Source organism: Lycorma delicatula, chromosome 1, assembly GCF_047948215.1.
Source record: "Lycorma delicatula isolate Av1 chromosome 1, ASM4794821v1, whole genome shotgun sequence".
NCBI lineage: Eukaryota > Metazoa > Arthropoda > Insecta > Hemiptera > Fulgoridae > Lycorma > Lycorma delicatula.
Window position 1 is genome coordinate 2,073,174 of NC_134455.1, and position 24,814 is coordinate 2,097,987.

The 24,814-nt window shown below is 31.1% G+C and overlaps 1 protein-coding gene across 1 annotated transcript in view; it reads left to right on the forward strand.

The window, feature by feature from the left end:
* Pgant1 (Polypeptide N-Acetylgalactosaminyltransferase 1) overlaps positions 1-24,814 on the forward strand; it is a 116,966-nt gene that overhangs the window by 73,056 nt on the left and 19,096 nt on the right. The window contains exons 8-9 of the mRNA XM_075356478.1: positions 15,817-15,951; positions 22,962-23,069. Of these exons, the coding sequence (XP_075212593.1) occupies positions 15,817-15,951; positions 22,962-23,069 (243 nt within the window). The remainder of the gene's footprint in view (positions 1-15,816; positions 15,952-22,961; positions 23,070-24,814) is intronic.

Consider the following 24,814-nt stretch of genomic DNA (forward strand, 5'->3'; position numbering starts at 1 on the left):
CAACATTGGCATTGTTTCAAGTGTGAAAAATGTTTAAGCGCTGTTGTTAATCTATACTTATTATTTATTGCTCATATTTTTCCCAAGTGAAAGCTAGTAAATTTTGTTTATATGTATTGATTCCAAGACTTTAATTATTGGTAATCCTGATCACTACAAGGGAAGCCTTGTGACAATCCTGTCACAGGGACGGAGTGGGTGGTGTGGTGACCCTACCAACCACTCCATTTTTAGCCCTGATGGGCTTTATCAGAGGTTGTCTTTTAGACCCTCTAAACCTGATGACACATCGCAGTAGTCATCAGTTTCGACTGTCAGGATTCAATCGATGCGAATGCCTTGGCAGACATTTCTTTCAGTATATTTGCACCACATTTACTATTGTCTTTATATGTCCTCTTCCAACCACAACTACCTACCATAACTTACAACCCTGAACTATTAAATTAACGAATTTGCAGAAGCATGATCCCCGCTCTGATCTCTAACATTGAAGGTTTCACACAAAATCTCTTACCATATCTAACTTAAATTAGACTATGCACTCAGATCATTACTTGATGAGTATTTAAACACCAAAAATACTATCCTTGTATCAACAAAACAAGTGTTGATCACAAAAGCGACTTTGTCCTACAATTCAATTTACTCATGACCTCTTGATGTGCTTAAAAATTAAGAGACATATTCACGCTACTTATTGCTGACTTCTGATATGATGTATGCAAGTATTTTCATGAACAAACTGAATAAGCCCATGCTAAAACAAAATATTCAAAAATGATTATTATTCTTGGTCTGGTTTTACAACTTATTGGTTTAACCTGTCATACTCTTTTAATAGTCTTGTAAGCCACAAAAAAAAAACCACCATTTTTTTTTTGGTGTTTATGTTAAATTAATTATAAGTTAAGAAAATTATAAGTTTGCTGACAGGATACAACAAGAAAAACAAACAATAATTATTTATTATACAAGAGCCAGCAGCTGATTTCTGTAGGTATCTGTATTTTTAATGAAACTCGATTTAAATGAATGATTAATGATAATTTAATACATTACTGCCAGGTTGCCTAGCAAAAATTAGCCTTTAATTAAATATAATGTAATTAATTTATTTATTTTAAAAATTGCAACTATATATTTTTTTAAAGTGAATTAAACATCATTTGAAAGAAAATTATTTGAAGATTGTAAAAAAAATGGTTGCCAGCTCTCAGTCAGCCACAACTTCCAAGTTGCCAGGTGTAAACAGTTATGTTATTGTTAATTATTTACGCTCATCATGTTTTTCAAAAAGATTATATACTAAATTGAAGTTTAATTCTTTCTGTACATGATAACACATGGTTGCCTGTAAAAAAATGGCCATAAGTAGTGGTTGCCATTATTTGAACTAATTACTTTCAGTTTTCATGAGTGTGAACGAGAAAGAAGGAATGCATGCGCTGCTTCATTTTGAATAAAGACGTTGACAATCAATTTTAGACTTCTCATCTTTTTTGCTGTTTTCATTACTTATTGTGTAATAAATATTACTATTCTTTTTACAGGCAACCATGTGCTATCGTACACAGAAAAAATTAAACTTCAATTAAGTACATAATTTTTTTTTAAAACACGAACGTAAACAATTAACAATAACATGCCTGTTTACACCTGGCAACTTGAAGGTTGCGGCTGACTGAGAGCTGTTAACCATTTCTTTTTTACTACATTCTTCACTTCATTTTCTTTCAAATGATGTTTAAGTCACTTAAAAAAATATAGTTGTAATTCGTTAAAATAAATTAATTACAATATATTTAATTTAAGGTAATTGCGGCTAATTTTTGCTAGGCAGTCTGGCAGTAATATATTAATCATTAATCATTTATTTAAATCAAGTTTCATTAAAGAAACAGATACCTGTAAAAATCAGCTGCTGGTTCTTAGACTATTATTTAAATTATTTTTATTTGAGATAAAATCTTTAAACCGTAAATGGCCTTCAAAATACTGTCCATTAGATGATGTGCACTTGTCCCAGTGGCTTTTCCACTGGAAATAAGAACTCTCAGGGACAAGGAACTCTCAGGTTTACATCAGATGACAAACCATTATCATGAATTTGAATGCTGTGTGGGCAGGCATGTTGTCATAATGAAACAGCCAGTTCCTCAATCACCACAATTCAGCAGGTCGTTTTTTCTCACTGCCTCACACAATTGCTTCAGCACTTGCAAATAGTAATGTGATTCACTGTGATGTCCTGAGGAAAGAATTCAATGTGAATGATTCATTTGATGTTGAAAAAACATCAAATGAACAACATCAAGGACATCATATTTGATTTCATTGCCGTACTTTCATTGGTCTGGGCAATGAAACTATCTTCCACTGGCTGGACTGGTGTTTTTTATTTCAGGGTCATAGCCATAATATCAAGATTCATCCCCTGTTATGACTTGACAAAATATCTGGGTCAGTTTGTACCTGTTCTTTCAAATTCCTGGCACACTCTCAAACGATTCTCCCTTTGATCATTGGAAAGCAGTCGCAGGACAAACTTTGCCATGACACGCATATTCAAATCTTCAGTTAGGATTTGTTAGCATGAATTCCAGGAAATTTAGTTATTTCTTCCAATTCATTGACTGTTCTGCCACAATAAAACATGATATAATTTTTTCTGTTCTGGACATTGACGGACGACCCGAACAATCATCTTCAAGTAACATTTGGCCACTTCTGAACCAGGTAAACCACTTGTAAGTTCTTCTCTGGCTTAGGACTTCATTCCCATAAGCTTCCAGAAGCATTAAAACTGTTTCTGCCGCTGTTTTCTTTAACTGGAAATAGAATTTGATGTTGGCATCATTGCTCCATAAAATTTTGCCATTGCAAAATCGCCAAGAACATTTCGAGGGACTTCATGATAAAAAAAAAATGATCATCATGACTTTACCTCACCTGCATGCAGCTTTTGCTTTTTTTGGAAGTGGTGAAGAAGTTGACTTTCATTGGGAGCTTTGTTATTTCACCTCATAATGGACCATCCAAGACTCATCAAAGAAGAAAGGAACATGCTGGTGTTCCTTTCTTTCTTGTACTGAGCCAACAATTTGCAGATGAATGTGCAGTACTTTATTTGGTCAGGCATTAAGAGCTGTGAAACCCAATGATACACATTTCATTTCATATGCATCCGAGAATATTTTGTGTGTACTGCATTTTAGATGTCTACCAGTTCCCCCAGCTGCTGCTCACAATACAAGGATCTTCACAAATAATGACATTTGCTGTGTTTTGTGATTTGTTAATCAGTGTACTTGGTCAACTTGCTCAAATCCAGCCAAAAATTTTAAAAATATCTTACATGTGATACATACTCATCATTGAATATTTCTTTAAACATTTTGTTCGTTTTGGAAGCTGATTTTTTTTTTTTTGAAACAGATACAGAACTGAATTATGTAATGTTGATAAATATTTTTTCCATGGTAGGTGATTACCCACCTACTGAACGTTCACTGACATTCATTGACTTCAGCAGTCAACTTGACAAGTTGATTGTCATTGTTATCTAGTTCCCATTGACATGGGAAGTAGACAACACATCTAGGTACTTGTATGCATGCAGAACTTCCAATTTGGGCCCTCTAAATTTTCCTGTGAAAATCAGCCTCATTACCTTCTGGTCCATTCTTATACATCGGTGAGATCAGGAGATGTGTAGAGAAATGTGTCATCAGATAGGCTGTAAAGTAATTAGGCACAGATTTTTAACCCAAATTATGGACTATTAAAAATATCTAAGGACAGATTTTTGAATGTGACTACAATTTAGTAATGATGCGATGTAGGTTGAAATTTTTAAGGTTTTTTTTAGGTTGAATTTGACTAAAAGAGAATTGTAATATGAAATTAAACTTTGAACATATAGTAACTACAAAAGCAGATTTATTAGAAAACTAAAGGGTGAATTTGAAAAAGCCATTTGCAAAAGGCAGGAGAAGAAACTTCAGATAGACTGCTGCACTGGAAACAGTAGCAATTCATAGGATTAAGTAATTATGGAGGGTTAAAGTTATTTTATTAAGTGACAACAAAGCTAAAAGAGATTGATAATTTCAACAGAAACTCTACTGAAATCTGAATTTTTTGACAAAGCTCTGAAAAATTTAAACAAAACTGTAGAAATTAATGAAATACTTTTTGAATTATTTTGCTACCTGGAGAAGTAGGACTCCAGTTGAATTATTTCCATTAGTATGCATAATTTATGAGGTTGAAATACTTGTGATTTCCTAAAGCGCTAATTTTTTCGTACCATTGAAAACAATAATATATAGGAAAATTACCACACTAAAAATTTAGCTTTTCACACCTTCATATCTTAACTAGAATAATAAAATTTAGTAGGGATACTAAATGAAGATCAAATCATTTTCAGAAAATCAATTTTACTCCAAAAATTTTAAGAAGGCAAATTTAAAAAAACTTAAATTCATGGTATTAGTAGAATTTAAATAGGCATTTATTAATGTAAAATGAAATAAAATTTTTAGGAAAATATGATTGAAATAAGAAAAAGGAAAGTTAATTATAATTTGTTCAAGCTGAAGTAAGAACAGAAAATATGGAAACTCAAGCTGCAGTATCAAAAGGAGTGAGACAAGGATGTAGTATATCTGCTTTCCTCGTTTCTTATCAGTTTGCATGTGAATGAAGCAATAAAGTAACTAAAAGAAACTTTTGAAAGCGGGTACAAAAGATACAATTTTAAGGTTTGTTGGTGTGCAAGTTTTTAAAAGAATTACTCAAAGGTATTGATTCATTGCTAGAGAAATTCATTTTGGTAAAAAAAAGTAAGTTTTGAGTAAAAAAAAAACATTTAAAAGATATCAAAAGCAGACTTGCTTAACCCAAGAAAACTTTTATTTAGAAAATAATATTCTTGTATCGAATGAGGATTTAAGAATTAGAAAGAATTTTTCAAAAAATTATATGTAATATAGTATTCTAATGGCAGTCAATATGTCAGCTAGAAAAACAAAAGAATAAATTAGAAAAAACAAAACACATCTTTTTTCACCTTTTATGGTTAGTTTCTTATTTACAAGTAAATAGTGGATCCTTTGAAGTGTGATGTTGCAGGAGATGAATTAAGAGCAGAAAAAATAAAAAAAATTTTTAAGATGAAACGAAAAGATATTTTGTCATAGAATCTTAAAAGAGTACAAAGTGAGTTAAGATATTTAGGATTAGTGAATTTGATCATAGAAGAAAGTAGTATACAATTAAGGTAAAAGAAGATAAAGATTAGAATATACAGATACATCTTGTGAAAAAATGGGAAGAACTTCACAACACTTTCTGCAAATGAAAATTAAGAAAAAGATCATATAAATGTCGATCTGGAAACGCTTTATTTTCATTACAGCTTGCAAAATCTTTTGCACTGCTTTTTGATCCAAGGGTAAATTGAAGCTTTACTGAAATGTTGGAATGTAAATTAATGAGTAAATGAGATAGTTTCATAAGGTTTTACTTGAAAAATTTAATAAAACTGGTCCTAAAATTTTAAGTTTAATTTTTTTTGTAAAACATCAAGAATTGATGTGAAAAAAAAAACACAATTTTTTATTTGTAGAAAATTTAATTCTTAGAAAATCTATGTAACTATTATTGTAACCCAAACAGGAAGAAGAATTTAAGAAATTTGATTTTTATTGAAAACAAAACAGACCTTTTTCATTATGGTTTTTTCTTAATTTTCTCTTGTAGAATATGTCATGAAATTCTTTTTTTTCATTATGAGAGATATATGACAAATAATTAACGCTGTAGGATTAAAAAGGAGTATTGACTAGAACAGATTAGCACAAAATAATTTCTTTTCTATTTGTTATCTATATGTTTAGAAACAGGGTTGTTAGAATTTATTCAGCGCTTTGAAACTTTTTACCAGTTTATTTGCTCTCTTCATTAGTGATAGATATTGAAGAACATCTTATGTGTATAAATCAGTCCAGGAGTTGCAGCCCTGGCTGAGATGAGTCTGTTTTATTTTTAATGTTAACCCATAAGGGTCGTCAGGAAAGTTAAAAGAAAAATTATTTTTTCTTTTAACTTTCCTGATGATTCATTTTAATTTTTTAGAATTCTCAAACATATATTACAGAAAAAACAAACTTTTATTAATGATGTTTATTTATGATGACTTTTTGTTTTTTTCTTGCATTAGTGAAAGAAATATTTTCTGCTTTACAAACATAAGAATAATTCTCTGGCTTGTTATATTTTGTAGAGTATTAATATTTTCTCCATGAAATAAACTTTTAATGAGCAATTTTTTCATGTCTGTTGTAATAATTAAGCACGTAAAATAGGTAAGCCACCTATCGTGACTGCACGTAAGTGAATAAATGATTTTTTAAAACTAAACTTGAATGAAATTGAAACTTGAAAGGCATAAGGTATGATGAACTGAATGTTCCACAAATTTTAATGATAAAATAACTGTTGAACGTAATAAATAATGAAAATTGAACTTGCCTGTAGCACACGAATATTAGCAAGAGACGAACTCGTGAATGAAGGTAAACGAATACATACAGTAATCCTGGGCGTAGTTCGCAGTGGTGTATCAAGAATACGGGGGTGAGACGTAGTTAAAAGGTTGAGCAGGACATGGCGTCTCAAATATGTAGCAACGAGTTTGGAGAGATTCTGCTTCGATGAAAATGTAATCAGCAGCTCGAGAAGATTCGGCGTCGATAGAATTGGCAGTATGTAGTGATTGAAGCACATTCAACATAGATGTAATATACAGAATTTGAAGATTAACATGACAAAGAAACGAGGCAAAACAAAACATAGAGATCAGTGAAACAACGAACCACTGACGGGTAGAACTAGAGATAATTTTGACAGACTAATACCACAGCGTATGAGAGTATGAATGCGATGAAAATATTTATACAAGAGAGGTAATTGCAAGCTGACCCATCCAAGGCTGGAGGATCAGCGTTGCAGAACCGCACAACATGAAAGTCAGGACTAGAATGCCAAAAATGGTGGCATGGTGAGAAGTAGGGGAAAGCAAACCTTGGCACTCTCCTGTCTAGGAGAGTGTGTGTGTAAAAAACAAGAGATGTGTGCATGTATTAGTATGGGAACAAAAAGAAAAAGGGTGTGTGAAAAAGGCGACCATAAATAATTCTTGAAATGAAAACACAGTCGCTATAGATGACAGAAGCAGACAGTCTGGCCGGTGCTAGGTCTCAAATAAATAATCAAACAGATACAAATATGACAAACCCAAACACGAAACATAGTAATAAATTTACCAAGCCTGAAGCAAACAACATGACTCAACCCTAACTTTGAATTCATTGGAAATAATGCAAACTTTACGCAATGGCGTAAACATCTGTTATTTATGAGTTCTCATAAATTACTGCAAAAATATGTATGTAACCACTGCACTGAAAATGTTCAAGGGAGTTTGTACTGTTGCTTTTTTTATTTATTCATCAAGGTAATAATGGTTAGATGAAGGACCTCCTCTATATATCCTGTGAAAAATCATTTTTGTTTTGTGCTGGGGTTATATTATTTTCTTTTTTTGTAACATCTATTTTTATTATGGATTGAAAAAGTAAGTCTTTTATTTTTTAAGACTTGACAGAACACTGTGTTCAAACTCCATGGACAAATTCTTCTACTGGGTTTTGAAGAAGTCTATTTGTAGATAATGAATAATTCAGTGGTGGCAATTGAAAACACCATACATTAGCTCTTATGATATTTTCTTTATTAAAAATATTCTCTATTCATGTATTCAGGCTTTTTAAATATTATCCATGGAAATTATAGTCTTTTTTTATACTAATGATTGTTTTATATTCTTTTGCATGACCCTGTTGATACAAATAATAAAAAAATATATATTTAAAAATATAAAAATAAATAATTATTTTTATGCAATAAAAACAAAAATGTTTAAATAATAGTAATTTAATGTTTGTTGTGTGGTTCGGCACTGAGAATTTTGGTCTGAAATAACTGTAAGGAAAGATTAGTTATTTTAATAAAATTAATAGCATGTTTAAATGATTTAATTTTAGTTTTATAGCTAGTTTAATTTTTTTTAATTCAATACATTTTTCAACGTTTAATATATAATTCAAATACAGTAAATATCGTTTATAGTGGCCTCCAAGGGACTGGTCATTATAACCAGTTGTCACTGTAACTGATGTTTAGGTAGCTTTTATGCTTTCATGCTTTTTTTAAGCTATCTACAAAGGTATTGTAATACAGTAATAATAACAATTAGTAAAAATAATAATATTTATTTCCGCAAAAAAAAAAAAAAAAACTAAACAATATTTAATGCAAACACAGTAGAGTAAAACAAAATAAAAATTAGAGAAAAATTATAAAAATTACTTTCTGCAAAAATCTGTTATTTGCTTTGTTTCAAACATTTTGTGTTGTAATACAGTTTTTGAAGGTTCTTTCCTAAATCAAAACAAACACTCTTTGTTTTTCATTAGAAACTTCTGTAAAAGTAAGAAACTGGCAAATGGTTTTCATTGCTGCCAAAACTTCTGGAAGATTTGGCAGGTTGATGACTTCATTGTTGTCGCTTTCGTTACCTTTGTTGACAGTACCTATGTCCCTGTCTATTTCTACTAGTACTGAAGCCACTACATCATCATCTGTTACACTTTCATGCATTTCTAAATCTTTGCTAACCTCTTGATAATCTTCAAACAATACATTTGATGATTGGTTTTGTAGAGTTACTGCCCCACTCTGCTAAAGATCCTTCTTCACATGCAACGTGAGTAACTTCCTCAGCCTGCGGTCAGAATAGTTATTTGTGTTTGCTTTTTTGATGTAAATCCTGAATCAGTTATAAAATTAGGTGTTTTTTGTGGTAGACTTTTATCGACCTGATCGCGCCACGATCTAAGGGCTATAAGACCGCTGTTGTTTTCAGTGATAAGAACAGTAATGATACACACGGAAGATTTTCAACGTGTGGATGAGCCAGACACTTGTCAATGAGCAGCAGCAGTATTTTATCATTTTCAGTACTTAATTCATGGTCCCATTTTTGTAACCGAGATGTAAAGATATCACTTGTCATCCAAGCTTTCATACATAAGAGGAAGCGATTTCAAACTTTTAAAATATCAGGGTTTAGCACTTCTCTACAACCAGAAATTTTTTTTGTCAGTTCCAGTCATATTTGTTGCAATTCGTACTGTTAGTCTTTCTTTTGATAATTTTCCACTCGAACACATTTTGCCATCAAACCAAAGGGTTCTTTCTGGTGTCAGTTTAAAAAAAGACCAGATTCATTGGCAGTACAGATTTTTTCGTCTGAATAGCCCTCTTTTAATTCTGACCAAATGGTTTCTAGCCATTTTTCTGACACATTGGTCGGAGCTACTGCGGCTTCATCACTTATTCTCCCGATACAATATCGTGATGCTGACGGGGAACTGTTGTATTCACACTGAAGTTATTTCATGTGGTCTGCCAAATTTTTCAGAAAAATCACATTCACCTTAGCTTGCAATATAGCAAGCTAATAGGGATACTACTAGTTCTGTGGTATTTAAATTATTTTAAATGATGTTTGGTCTATAGCATTATGTTGACAAGGCTGTAATATTTTCGATTTCACAGAATTTGTTTCAAACTTTTTCCTAATTTTTTCACTGCTCTTCCATATCATCGATATTGCTGAATGACCTACGCCTAATTCTTGGGCAGTGTCCTTATTAGTTTCACCATTCTTTTACCTCTTGTTAATGTGTGCCTTTTCCTTTGTCATGAATCTTTTTCGCGAAATCATAATTAAATCATTATTGAATGAATTATACAGAATACATAAAATAAAATACTGTACCTGCACGATATGATATGCTCACAGCAAAAGATTAATAACAATTGAATGTGACTGCTTCAGTTTACAATAATCTGGTTCATGAAGAAGTTAAAAAAAAAAGAACTGCAGAACATATGCAAGAAAAAAGGAACCGTCAAAATATTTCTGTAGCTACAATGTAGATATACTACGTTACTGATGAGTCACTTCTGTCCGTTATTATAAATTATAAAATGTTGCATTGCAGTAGGAAAAATAAGTCATATTAATCGATATATCACTACAAACAATGTCGTTATAAACAATGTACTAACTGTATTTATGCATAAACAGCACACCAAACCAACCAAGAGACAAGTTTTTGGTCACTATAAACGATACTTAGTGTATTTAAATTATGTTAAAAAAGTTTTTAATACTTATTAATTTTTTGACTTTAACATTACTGAATTGAATAATTTATTACTTCATTTCCAAAATATAAAAAAAATTGGAAAAAGTATAGGGACAAGGGAAGCAATTTTAGGCCTCAGATTAATAGTAGAAGGAAGATTAAAGAAAAACAAACCAACATACTTGGCGTTTATAGACCTAGAAAAGGCATTCGATAACGTAGACTGGAATAAAATGTTCAGCATTTTAAAAAAATTAGGGTTCAAATACAGAGATAGAAGAACAATTGCTAACATGTACAGGAACCAAACAGCAACAGTAGCAATTGAAGAACATAAGAAAGAAGCCATAATAAGAAAGGGAGTCCGACAAGGATGTTCTCTATATCCGTTACTTTTTAATCTTTACATGGAACTAGCAGTTAATGATGTTAAAGAACAATTTAGATTCGGTGTAACAATACAAGGTGAAAAGATAAAGATGCTACGATTTGCTGATGATATAGTAATTCTAGCCGAGAATAAAAAGGATTTAGAAGAAACAATGAACGGCATAGATGAAGTCCTACGCAAGAACTATCGCATGAAAATAAACAAGAACAAAACAAAAGTAATGAAATGTAGTAGAAATAACAAAGATGGACCACTGAATGTGAAAATAGGAGGAGAAAAGATTATGGAGGTAGAAGAATTTTGTTATTTGGGAAGTAGAATTACTAAAGATGGACGAAGCAGGAGCGATATAAAATGCCGAATAGCACAAGCTAAACGAGCCTTCAGTAAGAAATATAAGTTGTTTACATCAAAAATTAATTTAAATGTCAGGAAAAGATTTTTGAAAGTGTATGTTTGGAGTGTCGCTTTATATGGAAGTGAAACTTGGACAATTGGAGTATCTGAGAAGAAAAGGTTAGAAGCTTTCGAAATGTGGTGCTATAGGAGAATGTTAAAAATCAGATGGGTGGATAAAGTGACAAATGAGGAGGTATTGCGGCAAATAGATGAAGAAAGAAGCATTTGGAAAAATATAGTTAAAAGAAGAGACAGACTTATAGGCCACATACTAAGGCATCCTGGAATAGTCGCTTTAATTTTGGAAGGACAGGTAGAAGGGAAAAATTGTGTAGGCAGGCCACGTTTGGAATATGTAAAACAAATTGTTAGGGATGTAGGATGTAGAGGGTATACTGAAATGAAACGACTAGCACTAGATAGGGAATCTTGGAGAGCTGCATCAAACCAGTCAAATGACTGAAGACAAAAAAAAAAAAAAAAAAAAAAATTGGAACTTGCTGTGTGTGCGTGTGCATGCATGCGTGTCTGTACAGAAATGTATACTGAATTGTTCTCAATTTCATGTTTTTCTTTGTTTTGACTGATTGAAGATATTATGTAAACCTATTAAATATTTAATGATGAACCAAACTAGATTTATTTGATGTAAGTATTATGGTGTCACTTTTGCAGCTGTCTCCAGTGGACTGACTGGTACTGTTTCTCACTCGAGTGTAATGTTATTGCTGGCAGTTTTCTAGAGTAAGGAAGATATGTTTTTAGAATGCAGTAAAAAATTGTTAAGAGTTAAATTACATCTTTTTGTTTTGTTTATCTTTGTTGTGTTGTATATATTTCATAATATTTAAGTGTATGGTCTTTTTTTGTGTTTGTGTACAATATAAGGTCGTTGTGTATGTTGATGGATTTTGATTTATTTTTACATGAGATTGTTAGCAAATGATGATTCTTTGTTGCTGTAGGCTTTTAAGTGTACATTGAATCTTTGTTTGACCAATAAAGAAAATTATGCAGTAAGAATGAATAGTTTAGTTTATATTTTCCAAGGATATTGTTTTTGTTTAATGATTGTGTTATGTGTAACGATTACTTTTTGTTTGTTGTTCTGAAGGAAACATTTTATATAATTTTTTTTTATAAATAGAATAAATTTAAATTTCAAAGATTGTGAACTTGGTAAAATAATTATAAAAACAGGAGAAAAATAAAAATGAGATACGCATTATTGTGTTCTGTAATTTCTTGTAGAATGATAATGTTTGATACTGTTTATTCCCATTTTCAGTCACTAGAAACTAAAGGTAGAAAAAATAAACTGTCATCAGATTGGCATTTTTAGTTTATGATAATGAAAAATTATAATTAAAGTGTAATTTAAAATATGTGCCTTAGAAATTTCATTACTTACTATATGAAGACTAAGATGATATGAAGAATCAGACATGAATTTTCTGATAATTTTGCTAAATACCAATCTGCTTTTTTAAACTTACGAGGTGTGTTCAAAAAGTAAAGATAATTTTTGTTTTTTGGAAATAATTTTATTTATTCTTTAACATTGATGTTATCCCATGCAAAATAGTCCCCATTAGATGTTATACACTTATGCCAGCGCTTTTTCCAATCCCCGAAACACTTCTGAAACTTGATCATTTGAATAGTGTTTAGCACTTTCAGCTATTCGCTTTTAATCTCATCTATGCTTGTTAAAAAATGGCTCTTTAAATTCTTTTTGGGAATAGAAAAAAGTCACATGGGGCCATGTCTGGTGAATATGGCAGCTGGGGTATTATTACAGTGTCGTTTTTGGCTAAAAATTGACGAACAAGCAATGAAGTGTGAGCAGGCGCATTATTGTGGTGCAAAAGCCATGAATTGTTTCGCCACAAATCCGGGCATTTTTTTGGATTGCTTCACACAAACGGCATTGAATTTATAGGTAATACTCCTTAATGATCACTTGACCTTGAGGCAAGAACTCCTGATGCACTATGCCGTTAAAATCAAAGAACATGGTGAGCAATAACCTTCACATTCGACCATACTTGTTGAGTTTTTTTCAGTCTTGGTGATCCAGAATGCCTCCAGTGGGACAGTTGAGCCTTAGTTTTGACATCATATCCGTAAACCCATGTTTCTCCTGTTATGACATGTTTCAGTAAATCTGCATCGTTGTTTGACTTCATTTAATGACTCTGAGCAACTTCCATTCGTAACAGTTTTTGTTTAAAATTCAACAATTTTGGAACAAATTTTGCTGTCACATGTTTCATACCCAAAACATCCAAAAAAATTTCATGGCATGAACCAGTTGATATCCAACATCATTAGCGACTACTCTGATTGTGATTTGGCAATCATTTATAATCATTTCTTTCTCTTTTTCCACGTTTTCTTTGGTTGTTGATGTGCTGGGGTGTCCGGGACGCTCGTCATCTTCAACGTCTTCACGACCTTCTGGGAAACGCTTATACCACTCATAAACCCTTGCTTTACTCATAGGAGACTCACCAAAAGCAATATTTAACATTTTAAAAATATTCTTACACTTATTCCACTCTTACAGCAAAATTTAATACTAACTCTGATCCATTATTTATACAAATAAAAAATCACCGATCGTACCAAAACATGTGTTATCCTTTTGACAGCTGACAACAGACTAAACATCGAATATGGCTAAAAATGTATAGATACTTTTCAGACGTGCTTACCAATACAACAACAAAAAAATTCAGAGATTCAAACTAATACAACCTGTGAAATTTCAAAATTCGCATTACTTTTTGAACATATACCTCGTATTGTATTATTATTTAATTGATCTACTCTCTACTGTGAAAGTTTTGTTTTTTACTGTTTCTGCACACCCATTAAAAGACATGTGTGTAAGTAGCAAATCCAATTTAAAACTTGAAAAGTAAAGATAGAAAACATTGGCTTGATTCACGATTTCTTCTCTCTGTTGAATGTGGAATACAAGTTTTGATTTTATTTGTTAATAAAATCAAAGTTAATGTGAACTAGTTGTACAATTTCTAATTTCTGAACCTCCTGATTTGCTTTTGGTTATTAACTGCTAATCTGCTGAAATTTATGTAAATTTTAACCCTTTGACTCGTACTTCTATCCATTATTATTTTTTTTATGAGTTGAACTGTTACTGTGACTTCCACACAATGATGCTTATCAAGTTGATTGGTCAACTGAATATTACAGACTTTTAATTGTAGCAAAGGAACTTCATTTATGCAAATGCTTAAGAGCTTAAGAATTAATGGATATATACTTGTATAGCAAAATGGATATCTGCCGAGTACATATGCATAAGACTTGCAGTTTTTTCATAGAAGTGTAATTTAAAAATAACTGTAGGGGGTATACAAATAATTACAGTATAATTGTACTTTTGTATATATATATATATATATATATATATATATATATATATATATATTCATACATTTTTTATCAAAATTATTAAATTTGATTTGCTTCTTTTGGCACTTCTGTTTGCTTGTAAGATTGAAATTTTATTTATTTATTTATTATTTTCACACACAGTTATATATTTTATTTAGAAGAATAATAACAACAAGGAAATTCAATTAAACAATTTCTGCAATAAAATATTAAATGTGTAACTTGTATGAAAATTTAGGTACCCTTACAGACAAATCCATGTCAAGGGTTACTAGTACAATAACATTTTGTATAGTGGAATAGAAATTTTGAAATACACTGCCCCAGCAACTTAAAATAACTATAACAATTTATAGATATTGTAATCCTAAAATAGTAATTTCTTTTAACAATTTCATCAATAATTAGATTAGAATAATAACTTCTCAATTTCATTGATTTCTAGCAACCATACAAATAACAGAGCATTATATTCTTTAAAGTTTCTTGATTCCTTTATATTATTAGGTAACAAATTGTACACGGTTGAAGCCAGAAATGAATAAAAATGTCCATGCAGTTCCAATTTTGGCAAAGATAACGCAAATTTATCATTCCTACTTAAATTATTCATGACATATGGTGCGTTACCCTATATATATTATAGCTTTCATTAAAAATTTTTACTACTCTTAAAACATACAAAAATCTTAAGGGCAATATATTAAGGTTTTTAAAAAGTGGAAAAGATCTGCTAAATCTATTTTTGTTTGAAATTCTAATTGCTTGTTTTTAAACTTTTTATATAAAATTTGTATATAAATCGAATTTCTTTTTTTAATGTATTTATATGTTCCTTCCAAGACAGATTCACATCTAAAATTACACCTAGATACCTAACCATATTTATTTGCGGTAGAGTTTGGCATGTACAATTTATGTTTATAATACAGTTTAATTGTGATATTTTATGCTGTATAACATTTCTGTTAAACATTTTAATTAAAAAATTATGTAATTTGTTTTCATTACATTTGAACTTAAACCAATTTTGATTAACCACCATCTAATTCTTGAAAGGTCTTCTTCAATATTTTTTTTGTATTTGGTATACACTTTTAGCTTAATGCTAATGCTGTGTCATCTGCAAATGTTGTCACTCAAAAATAAAAGTTTCCACTGTGAAAATCATTTATATTGAGGAAAATCATTTATGTGAAGATTCTTGTTAATTATCTTTTAAATGAATATTCAGGTTCATTAATCATATGATTTTATAAAAGTAATTAAATCACTGGTTTTTGTCCTGGAAAAATTTTATTTTATTTTTTTCAGACTATTGAGTATGGTGATGTAAGTGAAAGGAAAGCTCTTCGGGAACGTTTGAAATGTAAAACTTTTAAGTGGTATTTACAAAATATATATTATGAAAAATTTATTATAGATGAAAATGTTTTAGCTTATGGAAGGGTAAGTTACATGAATTTTATATACTTAAGTTTGTTAATAGCTACCAGTTAATTAGTAACTGTACTTCATGTCTATAGTTCTCTAATTTAGTTAAGACAAATATTTTAATAAGTCTATTTTTTTAATTTTCAGCTAATGATATTTCTCTTTAAAAGATACATGGTATAATTGACAATGATACTGGTCGGATATTATTTTTATTATCTGAGTTGACTAACTCTTGAAATCTGCAATGAGTTGTGTAATAAGTACACCTCGTACCAGCTGAGTATGTTGCCAGAATGCGATTTTAGCAACATACATGCATATTTTTACATATTCAACTTACTGTGCTTTTGTTACTAACATATATATATATATATATATATTAAACTTTCTGGAAATAAACCTACCCACCCTCTTGGGAGATATTTCTTATGAAAACAGGTTGCACAACAGGATACCTCCTCATTTTTTTAATAATGTAAGGGATCATTTAAATAATGCATATGGTAGACAGAGTTTTACACATCAGTAATCTTAAGATTGCCTACATAAGAACACCTACTTAAGAATTTAAGTAGGATTGGTCAAAATGGACCAGTGAAATGGCCACCACGATCTCCTGACCTCACAACATCAAACTTTTTTCTATTGGAGTTGGATGAAGTCAATTGTTTGTTCAAAATGGATTAACACACAAGAGGAACTAAGTATTCACATAACAGAAGCTGTAGAAACACGACGTGACATACCCAGCGCTACAGCATGTTGCCTAGCGGATTGTTTCGTACTAGTAAGAATTTCTCTTCGCACTCTATTTTTTCCAGAGTTTGAACTGAAAGGGAAGGCTAGGTGGTTTTTTCTTCATCACAGATCCCGTACTTCTAAATGTAGAAGCTGTAGAATACTCTTAATGTTTAAGATGCACTAGAAAAGAATGTTTTCATTGAGCAAAATCATTTATTGAACAAATAAGGAGCCACTTCGAGCAACTTTGAAGTTAATAATGCCTTCACTAATTTTTAATGTAATTTTTCTGTTCTCAAAGTTAAATTGCAATAATATAATTTTAAGATATTAATATAATATTAAAAGTTGTCAAGTAATTTACATGAGTATTTTTTAGAATTAAATTTTCTACATTCCTAAATGAAAAAATACAACTTAATTAACCATTTAAGAAATGTTTTTTACATAAAAACCAAAAACATGTTATTTTTGCCCCCAATTTTTGGCTTTTATGTCAGATATCTTTAAAACTAATGGAGGTACATTAGGATGTAGGTATATCAGGATGGAGGTACATTGGATGCATTTTTAAAAATATTTTCAGGTCAAAAACCATAAGAAACAACTAAATTTGCCCCTTAATTTACTTCCCAGAATTTCAGGAAGTCTTCATTTCCCCGGGGAACTGAAATCCAGGCTAAATCTTTCACTAGCTGTAACTCTAACAAAGCATTTTCGAGCCTATATTTATATAAACACATTTCCTATTTTTAGCTATAGAATCAACTCCTGAGAGATTACCATATAGTTTTGAATCACTCTGTATATATAAAATAAATAAATATATATAAAGGTAGAGCAGAGGAAACGCATGTTTTTCACCAGTGAATAACTTTGGTTTTTTTTATTATAGAAAAAAAATGTTTACATTAAGTAATATTTGTATTGCATTTTGAAATCAGCATACCCTAATTAAGTTCAGAAAGTAATATCAGTGAGATGATATCCTTCTTGTCGGACGCAAATTCAAAGCCTCTCCTCAAAGCTCTGCATAACATTCTCCAAAATTCATTTGGCACAGCTTCAATTTCTTGATAGATGGAAATTTTCAGGTCTTTGATTGTGTGTGGCTTGTTCATATACACTCTCATACTACATAAGAATGCCTCTCTCATTTCAGGTAGCCCCACAAAAAGAAGTCACAAATCGATAGATCAGGAGAGCTTGGGGGCCAAGAAACATTGCTGAATCATGAAATTACATGTCCAGGAAACATTTGTCAGACCACTTCAATCAATGCTCTCACCATGTGAACTGTAGCACTATCCTGTAGGAATCATATTTCTCTCATGTTCACATGATGCCTTTCCAGTTCTGGATGCAAGAAGTTGTTTTAACATGTCAATGTAGCACGCTGATGTCACTGTAACTGCAATCCATATCTTGGAGACACCTCACCGCATTGTTACTTTTGAACTGTGGAGAGATTTTTTATGTAGTTCATGTGGGTTTTCCGATGCCCAGTACTGACAGTTCTATACATTAAAATAGCCATCTAGATTGAAATGGGCTTCGCCACTCATAAATATTTTAGGACGTTTGCATCTTCCATAAAAATGGTGTTCATTAGGCCACAAAATTCTTTACGTGGCACAAAATCCCTTTCAGTTAGCTGCTGGATGATCATTATTTTGTATGGGTGAAATTTGATATCACTGTAAGATGCAATGAAACAAACGACGTGACATACCCAGCGCTACAGCCTGTTGCCTAGCAGATTGTTTCATACTAGTAAGAATTTCCCTTCGCACTCTGTCTACGTTTTCCAGAGTTTGAACTGAACGGGAAGGCTAGGTGGTTTTTTCTTCATCACAGATCCCATACTTCTAAATGTCTCAACCCATCAAAGTATGGTATTTCAATCTGGAACTACACCTCGACATTTGACATTAAAATTTTGATGGAAAAGATGTTGAACCGAGGCCACATAATCATTTTTTCTAAAAACCTGCTTGACAGCAAACACACGATGTTCTATGCTCCAATGCTTCATAACTGAAACTGTATAGTCTGAGCTGTCTGCCAGAGGTCGCCGAAGGTCAATACCCCCCATTCCCGCTGAGTACTAGCAGTTTAAAAAACATATGTTTCCTCTGCTCCATCCCATATAATGAAATATAAACCACCAAAACACAGTAAATAGATAAGTGGGATCCTACATTTTCAGTTGTTATTAAATTTTATATTTATTTTAAAAGCTTTTTATTTATAATTTATAAATTTGTTGAAATTGTTTTCTTTTTTCAAAATTTTGAAATTTAATATGGAAAAATATGCAAATTCTGATGTTCAATACTGGAATGATTTAATATTTAAAATGCTGTATTTTCTGTAAAAATACAGTGTTTGCAAGATTTTCATAAAAAATACTACTTAACGATTGATTGAGGTGAGCCATCAGTTTTTACAGGAAGTAACAATTATCAACAGTCTTATTTTACTTTAGCTTAAATTAAATAAGTCCAGCCTTCTTTAGCTTGAATCCAAGCTCAACCAGAACATCCTCATTTTGACATTCTGTTCTAAAATACCAATTTCACAATTACAAAGAATATCCTCAATGTACTGACAGGGAAAACTTTTAGGAAAGCCCAAGAACTTGTCACCTTGGGAGATTTGTTCCTATAAAAAAGAAATGGACAAACCAGAGATGTTTTGCAAAAGCAGTTCTGTAGTATTGTTTCTTTCTTAAAGCCAGATACAATATGCACTGATGCTCTAAACAAGAATATTTAAGTTCATTCATTGTTGACGGTAAGATGTATGTGTTTGGTTTGCAATGTTTAATTTGTTTGTCTGTTGCTCAGCTGTATACCATTAATGAGGCCCTTATCATTATTAGTCCATGATCTCACCACATTCTTATTTGCTCAAATTTGATGAGTGCATTGCAGGTGATAGGAGATTTGTATTCAACACTTTCTTTTGTCTCAGAAATATTTGCCTACTACTTCAGAGATATACTGTTATTCACATGCGACCTTTTGTTGGATTCCTAGCCATTTTGGGACATCTGGCAATGAACACTTGCACTCAGTTGGCTTCTAGAAATCATGTCTTAAGTTTCAGATTTAAACATTTTTTCAGGTGACTTCTAGAGAATGGCTGGACACTACTGTCAATAACTAGGTCATCAAGGATACTGTACTGCTTTGGAATTCCTCAATCTGACTAATCACCATGAGGAAGTCATGATTTGTCATTAACAAATCTCATATATGAGAATCACTCACAGATACCTGATAGAATCTAGTGCCGCCCCAATATTTGAAAGATATAATTGTAGACCCTCAAGCAAACCACAACCTTGTTGATTGTTTGTATTATGGGGCCTTGCAGCATAAGTTCATGTTTCAGTTTTTTGTCCAGGATATTACAAATCTATAACAAAGACAATCCTTGACAATATTCTCTTTTTTTGAGGAGCATCCAAATAATTTTGACTCTTTGTGAAGTAATTAAAAAGGAACCTCTAATGAATTATAATTGGTTTTTTATAACTAATTTTATTTTTTTATGTTTACTTCATGTTTTATTGTATTTTATTTTTTTGTTATTTTTTTTATTTTTGCTGTTTTTGTTTGCATAATTTATGCAAGCGATGTACCAACACATGCATAGTGAAGGTTCAATGCAAGTGAAGATTTTTACACCTTCACTTACACTGTTATTTTTTCTTGTTTCTGTTTTTTGTCTTGTTACAGTTTTTGATGGTTGTGGGCCTTTACATTTGTACTGTTCTATTATTATTCTTAATTCTTATTTGTGGTATTTTTTGTTTTAATTTTAGCTTTTATTTCTTATTATTTAGTTTTAAGGTCTATATGTTTTACGTTTGTTTATTTCCTTATGTTTTATATGCTTATTGCTTTTTGTCAAGGATAATGATAAAATTCATGTATTTTTCACCCTCTTTAAAAAGGTGTATTTTCTTTTTTCATAATTCTATTTTTAATATAATATTTAATATAATATTATATTTTCATAATACTATTTCAAAATTCATCTTCAATATATATAAAAATGAATATTTGTTCGTTTGTCCTGTATGTCGTACTATATGTGTATTATCCTACACGAAATATAAAGTTTTATTCATACGATATAAAGTTACGTGTGTACCTACACAAAGTATAAAGTTTTATTCATACGATATGAATATAAAGTTTTATTCATGCGATTGCGATGAAACTTTGATGAGTTGTTGTGTGCACATCCGCGAAGGTTTCTGAATTAATTTGGACCTGCTAGGTAGCGCTGGAGTCAAGATATTTAGAAAAATTCTATTTATGGACTGATATTCAGAATATATATTAGTTACATGAAAAGAAAAATTTTGCAAAAACTATACCTGCTAGGTGGCGCTGTTGTCAAGATATTTATGAAACAAACAATCATACAAACAGACTTTCTTCTTCAAAAGGCAATGTTCGTATGTGTGTCCGCTATAGACTACTGGGCCAATTTACGTGAAGGTTTTTTCAAAATGGTCCTCGTTGTCTAGAAAAGGTTTAAAGCTATTGAAATTCTCAATCTGACCAGTAGATAGAAATTTAGGGGTATTTTGAACAGACTACTGAGCTTAGAGAGTAGTTTGAATTAAATCCAATAGGTAGTGCTGTTTAGACAATTGGATTTATTTACATTCTGGCTTTTATAAAGAGAAAGGTTAAATTTTGTGAAGTTCTGTAATATTAAGTTTTTTAATGTTTTATCAAACTTTTAATTGTGTTCATTTAATCTATATATAGAGGTGCTACCCAAAAGTTCAGGGAATTTTACCATAAAAATAAAATAGCTTACCATAACTTATAATTTCCATTGTTTCCTTCAAATTAATCCCCTTGAACATTGATACAGTGATCCCAGCATTTTTCCCATGATTCCATGCATCCGTGGAAGTCTGCAGGTGTAAGTGTTCAAAGCACATTCTGCGTTTCTTCCTGAATCTCCTCAGTTGTGTTAAAACTATGGCCTTTCAATTGAAATTTTATTTTTGGAAAGAGAAAAAAGTTGCACAGGGCAAGGTCAGGTGAATAGGATGGTTGGGGAATTTTTTGGCTGAATTTTTCAATTCACTACAGACAGCTACGCGATTTTCTGGTCGCATTTTGCAGCAGTGCGTCTCGTGTTCAAATTGTCCAACAAGATGGGTTGCACGGACCCCCATATGACATTTTTACAATTGCACAAACATCATGGATTGTTTGTCTACAATCTGCATCATTAGCCTCTCGCACTTTCGCGTTGCTTTCCGGTGTTGCGCTTGTTGATGGTCTTCCTGAACGTCATCGTCATCGACTGTCGTTCGTCCATCTTTGAATCGTTTGTACCACAAAAACATTTTACTTTTACTCTTAGCATTGTCACCAAATGCTTCCACAAGCATGCACGATGGGTTTCTGCACCAGTTTTTTTAAGCATGAAGCAAAATATGATGCAGGTTCTTTGCTCTTTAAAATCTGCCATTTAGAACTTCGCTGAAGCAGTAAAATACAACGTTACACAACCGCATGAAAGTCAACAATGCAGCCTCTGACCGTCACAGCTGTTGGAACACTGATTCACAAAGAGTACTGCTAGCCACATCTAGCGGCAGCAGATCGTACCAGCAATGGTTTGCATGCAAAATTCAAATTCCCTGAACTTTTGGGTAGCACCTCGTATATACTCAAATTTAGCAATAACGAAGCATTGCCAGGTCTGCTAGTTAAAATATATATCACTGTTAAATACATCACGTGTTAAAATACAAATCACTGTTGCACATTTTCTGGATTTTTTTAATCTATATTTTTATTACTAAAAAATATATTGATAAAATATATTTACTTATATATATTTAAGTCATCATGCATTCATTAAGATTTATATTTGAACTGCAAAGTTAAGAGATTTTGCTTGATAAAAGAAAAATATTTTTCTTAAGGAAAATTTTTCAAGCAAAATGAAAAAGTTCAACTAAAATAGTAATATATATTCTACATTATTCAGTGTAGAAATTGTTCAGTCTGATTATAAAATGAGACTGATTTTGTAGACCAATATTTGTATAACAGTTAAATTTCCACTGTGTCTAACATACTGTTAGATATGAAGTAAAATTAATCTCATTTTAGTGTCTTATAATGGGATTTATGTGAATTTGAATTGTCAGTAATAATTTATTTCTATTTTTAATTAGAATAATGATATAGTGTAAGTAGTGTTTTACATAATAAATTTGATAATTGTTTTAGGCTTCCACAAGAGCAAATGATATGTGCCTTGATAATTTACAAAAGGAAGAAGATCAAGAAACCCCACTTGGTATTTATTCTTGCCATTTAATGATTGTAGGAACCCAGGTAAAATATTTTGCTTTTGTATTTTAATTACACTTTTCATGAGGTGTGTTAATAGTTTCGTTTTTTAGTTGTTTTCAGATTGTAACATTAATCAAAAGTATATTTTAACATACTGATCTAATTGTTCCTGGTAAATGTATGACCTTTAGTGATCATATGTTTTTTCAAATGGACAGATTTGTGTTACATAAAGTAAAACCTTTACATACTCTGCATATTGTAAAGGAACTTTTTTAATTTAATGAATTATCCATTTATTTATGTAGTTACTATAAATTAATACCCAATTACAATTACTGTATTTTTTGAATGAGCAGTACATTTTATGAAGAATGCTGAACTTAACCAGGTCAACCCGAAATATCATGGACGAAAGGAAGAGGCCAATAGAGTTATAGTATTTCACAAACCATTATGGAATACCAGCTATATATTTTTGTTTAAATATCATGGTATTATTTTGAAATTGTGTAATGTTTTTTTAACTGTATCTCAATAAGGAAACCTTAGAATTTTACAGTTGTGTTGTTTAAAATACTGACATTTCTAATGCCTTATTTCAGTACAACAACCCTTATTAGTTCTGTTTACAAGCCATCGTTTGATAGCCAGAACAGAATTTAAATTATACTACTGTACTTTGTTAGATTTGATACATACTTCAATGTCATATTTCATTTTACATTGTATTACTATTGCTCCTTTTCTCCTGTAGACAGTACTTTGTTAAGGATTACTAACTATTTCCAAGTGTATGCACAAAAAAATCAGGTAACCTAGGTCATACATAAACAGTCAGATAATAAAGAAGTTCTCACCTCACCTGAAACATAGATCACTCAAACTCAATGATGTTATAGACTTTTAGCATTCTAGGCCTCCTGGCTCTCCTTTGCTTAACAAAATTTTAAATATTTATTAAAAAAATTTAAGAACAATTTTTTCCCAAAATGTATGCTTCCAAGGTTTGCAGCTGCTTTTACTTAGCAAAATTTTAAATATGATTTTCAAAATGTCCTTTATCAAAAACTTATTCTTCTTTGAAAGACTAAGTGATTGGGGTTCTCTTGGGACCATAATATCCCCTAGGTTCCTTCAGTTAATGATTACCTGAAGCCTCATAATTAATGCAACATTAAATATGACACAACTTAAGTTTTACTGCTCAAATGTAAAACTACACTTTGGTCATACAAAACTTAAGTCCTAACCTATTAAGTAACCTTTATTTTGTTCTAAAAGTATCCAGACTTTATAATTCTTTAGTTAAAACAAACAGTTCACCAGTCCAGTGTAATATTTTTATTGGCTTAATTCAAATAAAATTTAAACTTTTTCTGTATATACATTACATACAATACAATTATTGAAAAAAAAAACAATACATTATGTATACAAAATGATTCCAAATTACATGGCAATCTCTTGGGAGATGATTCTATAGCCAAAAATAAGAAAAAAGTTCATATAAATAAGTCAGAAACAGTGTTTCCTGTAATTTTTAGTGACCTGTGTGTGCAATTTTTTCAAAAGTAAAAAATCTTTGTGCAGCAATTAAACAAATTTTTGCATATGACATAAATAATGATAAAACAAGAATACTCTAATATTACTATGCAACAAATACCTACATAAATAACCACTTAACGTATAACTCTGTGTTGTCCACAGGTAATTAGATATAATTTAAAATTACAATTAAATTTAAAATGTGCATTAAGTAGGTGGTTAAGACATTTCGAATG